This window comes from Taurulus bubalis (genome assembly GCF_910589615.1).
Source record: "Taurulus bubalis genome assembly, chromosome: 6".
NCBI lineage: Eukaryota > Metazoa > Chordata > Actinopteri > Perciformes > Cottidae > Taurulus > Taurulus bubalis.
In genome coordinates this window covers 19,095,855-19,110,154 of record NC_136594.1, presented here as the reverse complement: position 1 = coordinate 19,110,154, position 14,300 = coordinate 19,095,855, and the positions used below count along the sequence as shown (strand labels likewise).

General features: G+C 42.3%; 1 protein-coding gene across 1 annotated transcript; it reads left to right on the top strand.

Annotated features, from left to right (window-relative positions):
- Positions 1 to 1,676: 1,676 nt before the first annotated feature.
- Positions 1,677 to 13,089, top strand: LOC306737941 (pre-B-cell leukemia transcription factor 1-like). The gene is made up of 8 exons (XM_079219754.1): positions 1,677 to 1,931; positions 3,304 to 3,377; positions 9,078 to 9,322; positions 9,551 to 9,741; positions 9,880 to 10,015; positions 10,162 to 10,318; positions 11,244 to 11,330; positions 12,417 to 13,089. Exons 1-7 carry the CDS (start codon positions 1,747 to 1,749, stop codon positions 11,285 to 11,287), a joined length of 1,032 nt encoding a protein of 343 aa, XP_079075880.1. The 5' UTR covers positions 1,677 to 1,746; the 3' UTR covers positions 11,288 to 11,330; positions 12,417 to 13,089.
- Positions 13,090 to 14,300: the final 1,211 nt, after the last annotated feature.

The following is a 14,300-nucleotide window of genomic DNA, read 5'->3' as shown; positions in this document are numbered from 1 at the left end:
TTCCATGGTGAAGGGATGGCCTCCTCGCGGTCTCAAATCAAACTGCAGCATTCCCCGGAGCCCGCCGACATACTGATGGAGAGCTGCGTCAAGGGAACCAGAAAAAGCCAGAAAGAGGCCGGAATTGAATCACAGTTTCTTTCAAAATAAAAGTACTAACGCGCTTTAATCTGACTCGAAAGCCATTTTTAAACCATTGTTCCATTTCTGTGTCGGTCAATTGATTTCGCAAGGGATAGTCATCTAGGTAATGTTTCAGACATTAAAACTGTGTCGATGCTCAGCAGCTCTTTGTTCTTCAGTGGCCATATAATTATGTTTGGCTTGTGGCTCTGGTCTGGATATTAAAATCCTGTTCCTGTTACCTCCGGGACAAGTTAGAGGAAGACTCCACATAACTCCTGTCGAACTAGACGCTCATGTGACAACAGCATTGATACATTGTACCATTTTAACAATCCAGATGAGCAGGCTCATGAATGAGAGAAGGTATACATGTCCAGATTCATCTGCTTACCCTGCACAAGAGATGCAGTCTGAAGTGATTGATTACAATACAGTGAAGTGGACAAATTCTGCTATTGTAGGGTGCTGACCAGTGGGGAAAAAGAGCCCAGAAAATGCAAAAATGATGAATCACAACATGGCTACCTGCCCCTTCACACGGGCTCAGTGCGTGAGGTCCACTGTCTGTCCTCAGCCTTGCATGACCCTTTTCTGGTGGGACCATTTGTGTGTTTTGGCGTTTTGCATCGGCGCATATGGTGTAAAAAAAGATCTCTGCACGTCCACAAAAACGTGGCCCGTCCCCCGATGCATTACTTCTTGAAACGCACGCCTTTAATCGGGCCATCTGCGTTAAGGTGTATTAGTCTGAAATGTTAGAGCGGAAGTAGTCTTTTCTCGTGTTGTGTAATTTGACAGAGGACGGCATTGCTCCATGGTGGTGTTTTTCTGGGAGGAGTGGGACAACAGCCGTACGGGGAAAAGAAAATAGCAATAAGCAACAACTAAGGGTGCAAACCCGAATTTGCAGGACTTGGACGGAACCAGATAGATGAAGTTCCTCGGGAACACCTTCCCCAGACCGTCTTTTAGGTGACCGTGTCGGTTCTCACTTTTAATTACCGAGCAGGATACGGGACTCATGGATAAAAGGAGAGCAGGCGGAGACGACGACATCAAAGGGGCTCCCGGGTCATTAGATATAGCTATAGCGCCGATCGGACCAGCATTTAACACGCGGGAGCCGACCAGCCTCTCTCCAACAGGAATGAGCTCCGTAACAAGCCAGTTTTGGTAATTATCCGGAGCCTCTCGGTCGTCTTTTCGGGGTGGAAGAAAAGACGTCCGTGGCGCGTCAAGCTACTTATAAAAACAACAGTATCTTTTCTAAAGGCTAACATTTTGTGAGCCGTGCACCCCCACCCCCCTCATGCCAAAGAAGAACCCGTTTCTAGAGCCCGAGTTTTGTACCGTTTTCTTCGGATGAGTAAAAGCTAAGGCTGCTCCACTTCTGTCTCTTTTGCTTTGTTACTCAGACCAATGCGAGCAGGCAGCTCCAGCTGAGCCAACACTTCTCGCAGTTTTGAGCCCTGTATGCTTTTTTTTCTCCCTTTTTTTTATGGGAAACTTTTCAACCTCTCGTTTTTCTAAGTGCTGAAAGTTGGAGAAGGAAACCCCTTTTTGTAGTGATCCTCCTCCTCCTCCCATCTCTCTCCCCACAATAAGAGCTACACTGTAGGTATGGAGGACCAGGCCCGCATGATGTTGGGTCATATTGGACTAACTGGAATGCCTCACGAGGATGTGGGTGATCCTGACAACATAAGGAAACATCACAACATGGGTCAGCCGCAGCAGGACATTGGTGACATCCTCCAGCAGATCATGGTCATCACAGATGAGAGTCTGGATGAGGCCCAGGCCAGGTAATAACATGCCCAGATAAGGCCGGATAGAAGGCAGAACATGTTTTTAGAGTTGGATTTGGGTCTGCACACGGGGGAAATAGTAATCGCAGTATCCCTACAAGCGTGCATGGTCTTACACACACACACACACACGCATGCATCACACGTTGTAACACACTGTAATAACAACCCCCAACTTCCACATTGTTGTGGCCCCTCTCCAGCTGTGGATCACCACCTTTCACCCCCACAGGTCTTATCAAGAGCACGCTATACAACACTGGCTCCGTAGCACTCCCCACTGGGCCCGGGAATCAAACACTTACTCATAATAATGCAATCTATTATCTCGTCAGCAACCCACAAAGTAGAAATAACAAACTCAGTTGTACATATGAAGACTTTGGGTTCAAGTGAAGTTTAACATGCAGTTGGGTTATTGTATTTGCAATGTTATTACACAGACTGATAGGGGAACACATCCTTATTAATATTGTGCTAATTACAATCATAATCACCCAACTCTTGTACCTCACAATGTGGTCACAGTAGTTTGCTCAAAATAGTATCTCAACACACAGGAAATACTTTAATACACCATATATACAAAGTAAAACCAACTAATCTATTCACATTATACGTGTAACGAATGCTACTTATTATTAATATATTGCATTGTCTTTCTCCCTCTTGTGCTCAGTGTTCCTTTTGTTGACTTCATCTTGTGATATTTCATTGTCGTTTTTTGTTTCACAAAGCAGAAATCAAATAGTATTTTAAGAACTGCCTTAAGTATGACATTCAGCGTTTTAAAACAGGTTGAGATAAATCATCCAATGCCACATGGACGTGTGACAGGATGTACAAATTCAAACAGTCAAAAACTGGCACACCACTGCCAGAAAACGACACATTTCAGATCAGATGTATGCAGGAAAATAATAAAATATCCATGCCTCAGTAATGCAATGGAAATAATGTCACAAAACCGGTGTCAGAGTATCAATATTGTATCGTAGTGCGACTTTATATGGCAATATTGACTGCTATACTATTCCATTTGTGCCATGCCTAATGTATGTGGACACAGATTTGTTCCATTTGAAGCTCTCAGAGTTTCTGCATGATTGTGCCGTCAATCTCTTCTCCTGTCTGTCTTCACGAAGGTGAGTAAGTCCAGGTGAATTAGACAACTATGTGCTCGGGCCTGTTTTCAGTCAAAGGCTTTAACAGGTCTGGTTGCACACTCACTCATCTGAATCCAGTCTGTTCAGCACTGACTTGCAATGTGTCTACATGATCTATTGTTGGTGGATGTCAGTGCCTGTAACCAATAGAACGGCTAATAATTTACATTCTCTGTCTCTGTGTCTTTCATTTTCCATAAAAGGAAACATGCTTTAAACTGCCACAGAATGAAGCCGGCTCTCTTCAGTGTCCTGTGCGAGATCAAAGAAAGGACAGGTGAGTTGTCCATTTGGATCGTGCTCTTATGGTTTTTCCACATCAGCCAGTGAGGAAAAGGCTTTTAATGCGGATACGGATAAACACTTTGACTCTTTCAGCGCGTCCGTGATTGTAGTGGAAGCCCACAGTTCACAACCATTATTTTGAACTTCATCATATTTGGTCAAATTGAGAATATAAGGATCAGGGTTTTTATGGAGAAACAATGATCATCTGAGACAGAAAGATATCAGTATATTGTCCAGCCAGGTCTTCCCAGCCTTCCTTCATCTACCGCTATGTGTTATCAATATATTGTCTCCCTTTCTTCCTCTCTTCCTCTCTTCCTCTCGTGCTCGGTGTGTCACACCTTCCATCTTCAGTTTGTGTTGACATTTTTCTAAAACTCATCTTCTGATGCACGCTTTCCTCTAAAACAGTGGTTCTCAACCTTTTTGCAGTGATGTACCCCATAGGAATTTGTTTTAAGCCAATTGTCCCCTAACAAGCGCAAAGCATTTTTGGTTTAAAAAAAACAATGTAATACACAGTGCATTTAATATAGAACATATACAATTCAGTTTAAGAACTTATTATTGAATATGTATTAAATACATTTTTTTAAAGGATTTTTGAATTTATGCTCATTTTAAATATATATTTTTAGTACCCCCATTTGAGAACCACTGCTCTAAAAGCACAAGGTGGAGCGTCTTTACCAACAGACGCTTTTGACTGAGTAATAATATGGTTGTTACAATTATCTTACACCTAAATGTTTGATCCTGTCACTCAATCACACGGCACTGATGCAGCACTTCACTTGAATAGTAAAGGGCCCAAGTTTGTGTTTTATATGGTAGAAAATCATTTTAACTTGTCTTGAGAGTGGAAACTCCTGGCAGACAAGAGCCAGACAGAAGTGTGAGCTTCACAGAGCCCTTGTTATTACCTCATTTCATTCACTTAGTGTGTAAACGGGAACCCTGAGGTTGGCAGCAGGAGGGATGCAGAGTTTCCAAGGCAACTGGTGTAGTTTTCTCACCTACTCGCTGTCATTCAGCTTTTTCACACTCTGACAGCTTCAGTTGTATATTTATCACAGCTTTGACTCAGAGAGAGACAATCTTTGCGTTTCGTGTGAACGGGTGATCTCGGGTGATGTGCTCTGATCTGGGTTCAGTGAGTGCTTAAGGCTGCCCCTCTCAGCCATAAACCTCGCTCTTCATTAGTGATACGATAATCATAAGGATAAGGCTGGTATTATTCTGTATCTTTGTTGGTGTCAACAAATCCCATGAAAACTTCAAAACTAGCAATGTTTCAGTCTCAGTAATTTCTGCGGCACTCAGCCCATCTGCTCCTACTAAACACATTTAAGAAAAAGGCTCAGAAGTTTCTTATAACAGCTGGGAACTGTAACTGTTACCCAAAGTTACTCAAACAGAGGTAAATAGTGAATTTGCTAAGCATTATTTTTTCCTGTGTTTTCAGCAAAAAATAAGGCCATGTGTAGAATTGGAAACAAGTTAATAAATGAAAAACAAAAAGATCGATACAAGTCCAATAAATACAAGCTAAAACTAAGTCTTCTTGTCTTTACGACAGAGTTACTTTGGAGTCCACCTCCGCGTTTCTTAGTCCCGCCACGAGGCGGACAGGCCGCTCGTCCCCTCAGACCAGTATGCTAGTCGCTAGCTGGCGACATCCTCTCCGCTGCTGCGTTACGCCCACACGCTGCAGACGTCACTTGGAAGAGATAAGAGATATAAGATAGGAGATAAGAGATGGGAGATGGGAGAACAGCCCACCAGCCGAGCTCTTCCTCTCCCCTTCACTTCAGTACTCGCACGACGTGTCCCAGTGGTCCAGAGCTCGCCTGGGCTGAGTGGGCCTCAAGCCCGTGGCCCCGGTTCTTTGGGCCGCCACCAAATTCGCCTCTGCGGTTGAGTCCGCTCGCTCCTGTGTCTCTTCAGTTCTCTTTCGCCAGCAGTTACATCCTGTTACTGTGCTCCCACCCCCGTTAACTGCCTCCACAGGTGTGTTCAATTAAGCTGCTGGCTGCGGCCAAGTCCGAGTCGAACAGAAAACACACACTACAGTTCAGCTCAAGTACGTGCAACACCAAGCAACTGCACATCAAAGGTAAACCTTAATAATCATCACTACATGCAAAACAAAATAACAAACGCAAGATATAATGTATTTAACTCACAACACAGCAACCCCAAACACAACTGCAAGAAAAACAATGAAAGGCCGTCTGCCTTTATTGCATCAACTCCTAATACAGTGAGCTGGTAAAGAGATCAAGGATTACAGGCCATGTCATCATATGCACCATTTTATGTGAAAATCAACATCTAGGGACCACTTTTGGTAACCATGAAATATCAAACACAGCTTGCCACTGACATACACTTACATATAGCTATTATACAAATAGCTAGGAACCCAGGCTTGTGTTACCCTGAAGCAATAATCTGGTATGATTGGCCAAATGGGTTTTGGACGCTTGATCGGTATTACGATGCCTCCAAAGCGACGGAGAGTTCCTAATTTTATTGGTGTCTGGTTACTTCTTCACACTGATTTGAAGAATCACACTATGAGTAACTGATGACGATTCTTAGAGAAATATAGCTCTGAACACATTTAATCTCCAAGTGGTTTTCTGGGCTTCTTAGCAGTCTCCATATCTAGATTATTGTGTGTATTAGTTCAGAACATATTCCTCCTCTCTCTCTCTCTCTCTCTCTCTCTCTCTCTCTCTCTCTCTCTCTCTTTGTCTCGACCGGGCTGCCTCCCTATTTCTGCTGTCAGTGTTTTGTTCCTCTCCATCCCAAGTTAGAACCATTAAAAATAACTCCTCACATGACAGCGGCAAAACACTGCTGTTTTCTTAAGATATATGTTCCCTGCATCCTCCTGGATATGTCGGCTCACTTCTCTGTTATCCTCTATGCCTCTTTTCCCCTCCTTCCCCATACTATTCAACCCCTGTTTTCTGGGAATTTTAGTCGAGGATTACAGGCGCACAAAATAGGACTGAGGCAAAGTAAGAAAACAGAACAAATGACAAGAGCGAGGGAGGGACAGATTGATGGATGAGTTGTAGGGAGAGGCAGTAATGGTTGTGTTTCATGGTATGGCAGACAGTTGATAATCTCCAGACCCCGGAGTCCTGTCAGCCTTCACTACAAACAGATTCTCAGTGGGGGACAGTTTGCCACCCACGGCCCCGACTGGGCTCACAAAGCTGGATTTACTCGCTCTGTTCTACGAAGCGTCATGGGCCGCAGCTCATCTCTTTATCCTGTCTACTGTGTGTGTTAGTGTTTGTACACTCAACGGAGTCAACGGACAATCTGGAAGGCTGGCCCAAAATCTGGACTAATTATTATGTAATTAACAGTAATGGGACCCGGCCCCATTTCAATATATTTGTCGTCGTTTTTTCTCTCATCCACTGTCTTTCCTGCTTTTTACCCTGCTTTCTACACTCAGTTGTCAGTTTATTAGGCATATCAAACTAAAACTAATGCAGTCTAGTACAGTAGTCCTGTAATAAATAGACGTTATAATATTCAGTTTTAATTCAAATTTTTGTCGATTCAACTAAATGGTAATTTTGTTGGCTGTAGTTTGAATTTGATTGCATCTATACGAATGGCGGTTTCCAACATAGAAACATCGCTATGTACACCTAAAAATATAAATGTATATTTTACTGTTACATTAAAGGAAATTTGCCTTTTGACCTTTTTGTTTCTCACAGATATGTTTGGTTTAGCCCACTTTTCCCCCCAAATTAAATATCCCTTTACATTTTCTGTCTGATTTCCCACAAGTAGTTTAGAGGAGTTGGGAGGTTGATCGTATAAATTAAGGAAGAAGGGAAAATGGGGATTCAGATGATGAGAAATGCTTCTCTGTAAACCGGCGATTATCCCTCTTTGTCCATACTTCTGAGAAACAGGTGGACATCGATACCGTCATTGAAGACACTCACACAGGTGCACCTGCATGCAGGCTACAAGAGCATGCAGGACTTTGAGAACAGTGGGATTATAGAGTAATCTGGTTAATCTGGCACATTAGTATGTTGGGTGCAGTATACTCATATTTGGATGCAATATTACATAAATATTTCACATATTAACTATATTACTCTACTATAACATGGTTTTGGAAATTGCTAGTGTGTCTGAAATAATTAGAGGCCATCACGATTGTTAGTGTCTTTAGATGTGTGTGTGTGTGTGTATGTGTGTATGCGTGTGTGTGTATGGATGCTGTTTGCCAGATGCGGAGGCTGTCATTGCCCTCGTTGCGGGATTATGAATGTGATCTCTGGAACTACCTTGTAATTGCCACCTAATTTGCATAGCTGTGCAAATTAACGACCTCTCAAATGAGCCTTAATTTTTCACTGGGTCTTTAGTCGCTCCTTAAGAGCTGGCGTTAATTAACAGCTGTGTGTGTGTGTGTGTGTGTTTGTATGTGTGGGGGCAGTGTGTGTGTGTGTGTGTGTGTGTGTGTGCGCGCGTGCGAAAGGGTGCTTGTGTGGCTGTTTTTCTTTGGGCATGAGGATGCCAAGGAAAGCTGGCATCACTGCCATAGCAACAGCCAGTATTTCTTTATGTAAACCTCCCTCCTTTTTGTTGTGTGTGTCTCCTTCCCCTGCCTCTTCCTTCTCTCTCACTGCAGTTGCCCCAGACACTTGATCTCCTCACCGCCTCTAACTAACAAAGCTATGACTGAGGTTTCCCCTGTCATCTAGTATTACATTGTCAGCTCTTTCCGGGCTATTAAATACTGGTTCCTCTGAACTTTTCTGAAGTTCAACTGTGCCGTTTGTGCTGTAAATTTGATTTAATGCTAGAAAACTTTAAAAAAGCTATTGTAATGTTTCCCCTCGAGGCCGTTAGCCGGCTGTTGCTACATGTTGTCTCGTTAGAGACGAGGCCAAACCAGGTGTCTCGGACATATGAGATTTAAAACACTGGCTGGTTTCTTTAGCACCCAGGAGATCATTATTCATATTTATGAGGAAAAGGAGATTGCAACTTTTTGTTTGAGGACATTCTATTGATGGGACAACTCAGAGGAAAATGCAAGTTAGGAGCCCAAATAATCTGAATCTAGTGTGGAATTATGTTTGTTGTGTGTCTTATATTGTGAGATAGTGCTCTCTGCTGGCTGTGAAGGGAACCCTGACTGTGCCCACAGACACACACTATATCAACTTATACACAATTTGGTGTTGCACACATTTTCATATTTTCAATGGGTGCACCAAACTGGTAGCAACTTGTTTCCTATAATTCTTCCTTTAATTTATCACAGATTGGGCTCACACAGCACGGCGATGTCTGTGTCCCAAATCGCAATGCAGCATTAATTCAATAAAATCATTAAAAGCAGTAATATAAAAACAGCTAAGAAGCTGCTCGTTATGTAAAATATCTATTCAGACATGAATGACTGAGTGACTTACTGAAACAGGCGACTGATCAGAGAGAAATTATATTTGAAAGCAGCTTAAAACTTTGACTAAATGCCAAAATATCTAAAATCCACCGATGTCATGCAGTTTTTCTGTCTTGAGTGTGAGTCCTGTTTTTCTAGTTCTACATACCTGAGCCAGAAGTTATGAATGAACATTTCAGTGCTGCATAAGCAGGATTTACAGACCGTCTCTATTCTCCTCCACAGCCCTGAGCATCCGAGGCATCCAGGAAGAAGACGGTCCCGACCCTCAGATCATGCGACTGGACAACATGCTGTTAGCAGAGGGGGTTGCCGGTCCGGAGAGGGGCGGGGCCTCTGCAGCGGCGGCTGTGGTTGCCGCGGCCGCCGGAGGGTCGCCGAGCGAGGGGAACCTAGAACACAGCGAGTACAAAGAGAAGCTCGCTCAGATACGACGGATGTACCATGCTGAGCTGGAGAAATACCAACAGGTGTGATCTTTTTTCATTGTAGCACGTCACATGACTGAGCCACTCAGAACTGAGTACGAAGAGTTTTTTTAATATATTATATTTAGTTTTTGGGGATGCCAGAGAAGCCAAGTTATAGATCCCACCAGAGTGGAAAACAAACATCTAATGTTTGAGTTTGTTGAATTCTTTCTTTGTGCCTCTCTCTCACCTTCATACCTGACTCCTCCTCCTCCCACACACACACAGGCGTGCAACGAGTTCACCGACCATGTGATGAACCTGCTGAGGGAGCAGTCCCGTACGCGGCCCATCTCACCCAAAGAGATAGAGCGAATGGTGGGAATCATCCACCGCAAGTTCAGCACCATCCAGATGCAGTTAAAGCAGAGCACATGTGAAGCCGTCATGATCCTGCGCTCCAGGTTCCTGGACGCCAGGTGGGTTTCGTGCTTCTATTCGTTTATTTTCCTGCCTCCTCTTAACGTTCATCTTCCGGTGCGTGACAGTGTGCTTACAACATCGCGGAGATGAGTATTTGCTGACGGTTAATTATTACGATTGCACTCTTCTGGCAGGCGGAAACGAAGAAACTTCAGCAAGCAGGCAGCAGAGATTTTGAATACATATTTCTACTCTCATCTGGCAAACCCCTACCCCAGTGAGGAGGCCAAGGAGGACCTGGCCAGGAAGTGTTCCATCACTGTTTCTCAGGTCAGGCCATCAAAGACCCACTGGGGAAAAAAAGGGAACATGAAGAAGTTGATATAACACATCTGTATAGTACTTGGACAACGTTTGGTGTAATGAAGCCAACTGAATTTAGTTTGACTTTGTTTTGACCTCTGCAACTCCCTCAGGTGGCGAACTGGTTTGGAAACAAGAGGATTCGGTATAAGAGGAACGTTGCAAAACTGCAGGAGGAAGCTAACCGGTATGCTGTGAAGACAGCTGTGGACGCTGCCAGTGTTTCTTCACAGGCCAGCCAAGCCAACTCCCCGGCCACGCCAAACTCAGGTACACAGCAAACATTCTGCCAACATACATCCTGTTTTAATCCGATTCCCGTCACGTGATTAAAGCAAGGAGAAGATAAGTGTATAGATAACTCTAACGTATCTGTTATAATCTCAGACGTAAGAATGTTGAGGATTAAATCATTTTGGGAATGTTAAAGAAAGTACTCGGAAGATCTACGGATGGTGAGTGGTAATAGATTGCTTACCACATTTTGCTCGGCAACCCGGGGCAAAAAAATCATATAATCAAACATGACAGAACAGGGAGTTCTAATAAAAGCAACAGAGTGTGGAAGAAAAGCATGATACTAGATGAAGAACAGGGTCTTATTTAAAGAATAAAAATACAACTTATGCTACATTCACACCAAAAGCAAATATATTTTTCTTAATGCTTTACTCGTGTCAGTTTACTCGCTCGACTATGTGGTTTATTCGCGTCATTCGTGCCGGAAAGGGGGCGTGGCTTAGCTCCATGGTTTATATCCGTGGTTTATCTCCATTTACTAGTTAACATTTCTGCCATCCACCATGGAAATAACCTCTATTTCTGCTTTATACTTGTTGTGGAAATTCCACAAACATCTGAACATCAGATGCCCTCGTGTCTGGGTTCATAATATCATCTGTAGCGGCACAAACTCCTCCGGGAACTGCGTCTGAATGACAAATGAAAAAATGGAAAATTTGCAGCGCTTTTCGTGTGAACGCAGCATTAGCACACACAAATATTCCACAAAGTGAAATATGATCAAAACAAGATGATGTGACTGTGAGATCCCGCCCTCACTAAACTGTCACTCAGACTCACTCTGCAAAGTTCTCTCCAAATCCGGTGTATACTGCGGGACGACCGTTGGGTATTTTACTTGCCGTCACATGACCAAAGAGTGTTAAAGTGTGTGTTGACTGTGTGCCGACAGGAGGATACCCAGCCCAGTGTTACACTCCTGAAGGGAGGTTGTGAGGACTCGCCTGGAGGAACCTTCTTCCATCCTCTGCGTGGTCATGTGAGTAGCTATGGTTCCACACTGTTGCTATAGTTACACACTCTCCAACTGAGTCGTCATGGTAACAGCCTTTTCCCCGTGTCAGCGCGTGGTGCGGTGTGACACATTTTGTAAACTACCCTGTTGATGTCGTTTACATCGGACACACTGGACACTGGATTGTTTTTATGCACCGAAGGAAACATTACCACGGACGTGTTATTATGCGTAACCCTAGAAGACTAACGTCGGGTGATTTTCATCTGTGCGATTGTGGTTACGAAATGTCATTGTGTTGCTTTTATCTGAGTTGTGTGGGTCCTTGTGTAGCTTCATGCTGCTCACTGACATTATTAAAGGTAGGCCTCGCTCTCTGCTCCAATCCTTGTTTTTCAACAGGCACGTGTTCGGGTCAAATATACCTGGCGTGAGTGATAGAGGGTAAAAAAATTTGGGTGGACATTACATCCATATGATTATGTCCCATGAACGGGTGGACCAAAAAACAAGTTCATAGTTCCATTATTTATCTTCTTAATCATGTTTTATTGACGTTTCCCTAATTTTTCACCCTATTTTAAGCCTTTTTTGAGGGTCCCCCATGATACCTGCATTTCGTTTTATGAGAAGTTCTATAGGGTAAAATAAAAGAAGAGTACTTCAATTTGCCTGGTATTGTTGTATTTAAATATATTTTGACGAGAAGTATTTTTTATTAGGTATATTATATTGGGTAAAATATACCTGACGTTAGTGATGGTGTTGTAACGTTAGTGTTCTAGGGTTAAAGGGTATCGACTGTGCACCGCCCTGTATCGTTGTTGTTTGGTGTGTTTTGGGGTTATTGTTGTTGGTAACTGGGCTAAATTTGCTTCATCACCATTAAATAAAACATGCATTTATCTATTTACATGACAACTCAGACATCAGGACCCTGTAGTCCTGTGAATAGTCAGATTTACGAAGCAAAATGGAAATGCAGGGAAAATGGCTTGAACAAAATGACTTCTAAACATGATTGAAATCACAAGTGTATATATTAACAGTGTCAGTGGTTCAAGATGTATTTGTTCTCCGTTCACATCTTACTCTGGACGTCTGTTTCAGGGTGATGACGGCTGGTGATTCCTCTTCCCATCTCTCCCCACCCAGAGCACCAGGGAGCGACTACGTCACCTCCAGCTGATGCCCCCCCCCCCCTCGACCCCCACCCTGCTCCTCAGACTAATACAACCCAGACTGGAGGTTGACGTCCAGCCGAGCCACGAACAGAGCATTACCAAAACTCTGCAACTGTTCTGTTTTTGCTTTGTGATGCTGATCGTTTTTTCTAACATCTCTCAAAGTTTTTTTTTAATCCCTCCACTTTGCGAATGTGTTGACACCTATTTCTTTCTTTTTTAGTTTTACTATTACTCACGCCATTTTTTCTTCTGTTATTTTTTTAAAAAGATAAATGACGAAAATAACTTTTTTTAATGTACTACTTCACCTTCAGTGAATCATAAACTGTATGAAGGTTTAGGCCCTGCGTGTCGCCTTGAACCAGTTCATCATTTTATTTCAAAGAATTAAAATAAGAAAAAAAAGACAAAAAAAGAAAGCATGAAGTCATTTTTAGATGTTGAACTACAATTTTATTATGTATTCTTTCTTTCAAGTTTTTTAAGAAAAATGTCACTAAGAAAATGCATTGATAGAGTACAACAAAAACATCATAAATGGCAGAAATGACCAAAAATGAATAAAAACATTGTCACTTATTAAAATTTTCTTTGCTTCAGACAAGAGCTGGTTTGAGTTTGTTGCCATTGAAATTAATTTATACGATATTGCTTTAACAGGTAATGATGTTTCTTAAATGCAAAGCGGCTTCAACCCAGGAGATCAGATTCTGTGTGTTTTGCTCATGTGCACACCTGAAGTTAAGTTCAGTTTCACATCACAATGAGACCATGTGGGTTTTATTTGGCTGCGCCCTCTAGTGTTGAACAGTGCCACTGCATGTATTTGGCCTCTGGATATTCTGAAGCTTGTTTACCCTATCTATTAATCTTCAATTGTGGATGTCAACAAATCCTGAGACCTGATAAACAGACAGGCATTACTCCAAATTATGACATGACAGGTTTCAAGGTCCATGAAGGATGATATCATAATTACTTAGTTGCCTATTACTTAATTAGTTAAGACTACACTCCATTACTTTAACAGCGTTCATTTCTTAAATGTACTTTTTATTGCATCTTATTATTCTGTATATACGTATGAGAGCTAAAAGCCAGTGTTTTATATGAGAGTATTGAAACAAACTATGAGAAGAAATGTTATTGTTCATGCTCTCTTCAGTATCTGATGGATCTTTAAGTGTTACTTTAGTTTTCTACATAATTCTAGATGTTTTTTCATTTCATCTGATTATTCTCCAGCTTTACTTGAGGTTACTCACAAATATCCCAAATTTAGTGACACAAAAAACAGGACAGTTGTACTTTGAGTCCTTATCCAGCTACGTATCACTGTTGGCTCACTGGTCAATACAATACAGATACATGTGTCGGACTGGAGAGAAATACTTTTCTTGGAAAGCAGAATGATACTCTAAAGACTAAAGTGATGACATCAATGTCTCCATTTACTGTTGTTTACATGCTTAACAATTAGTGTCCAACTTTTGTAGCTTTCATCAGAAGTATATGTCCTACAATTTCTGTCCTGCACTGACATTAACATGAGTTATTTGTAAGCTTTACTTGGATAACCTCAATGCAACTGAAATGTCACATTATATCACGCAGGCACTTTAGACGATTTTAAAATCAAACAATTAATGAAAACAAAATAAGATCGCAAAAATAACCATACGGCAGTGAAACACTTCATACGTGACTAGAACTAGTATTTGAATAGGAGAAGGGTTAAATGGTAAGTTAGGGGTTAAAGGTTGAAAGGGACTGTTGGAAAAGAGACAGAGAAACAGTGAAAGAGAGA

Bases quoted from the DNA above. Each gene is read 5' to 3' on its own strand.
- LOC306737941 (XM_079219754.1), top strand. From the start codon at position 1,747: ATGGAGGACCAGGCCCGCATGATGTTGGGTCATATTGGACTAACTGGA. The intron at 1,932-3,303 runs GTAATAACATGC...TTTCCATAAAAG, and splicing joins CTGGATGAGGCCCAGGCCAG to GAAACATGCTTTAAACTGCC. The intron at 3,378-9,077 runs GTGAGTTGTCCA...TCTCCTCCACAG, and splicing joins CGAGATCAAAGAAAGGACAG to CCCTGAGCATCCGAGGCATC.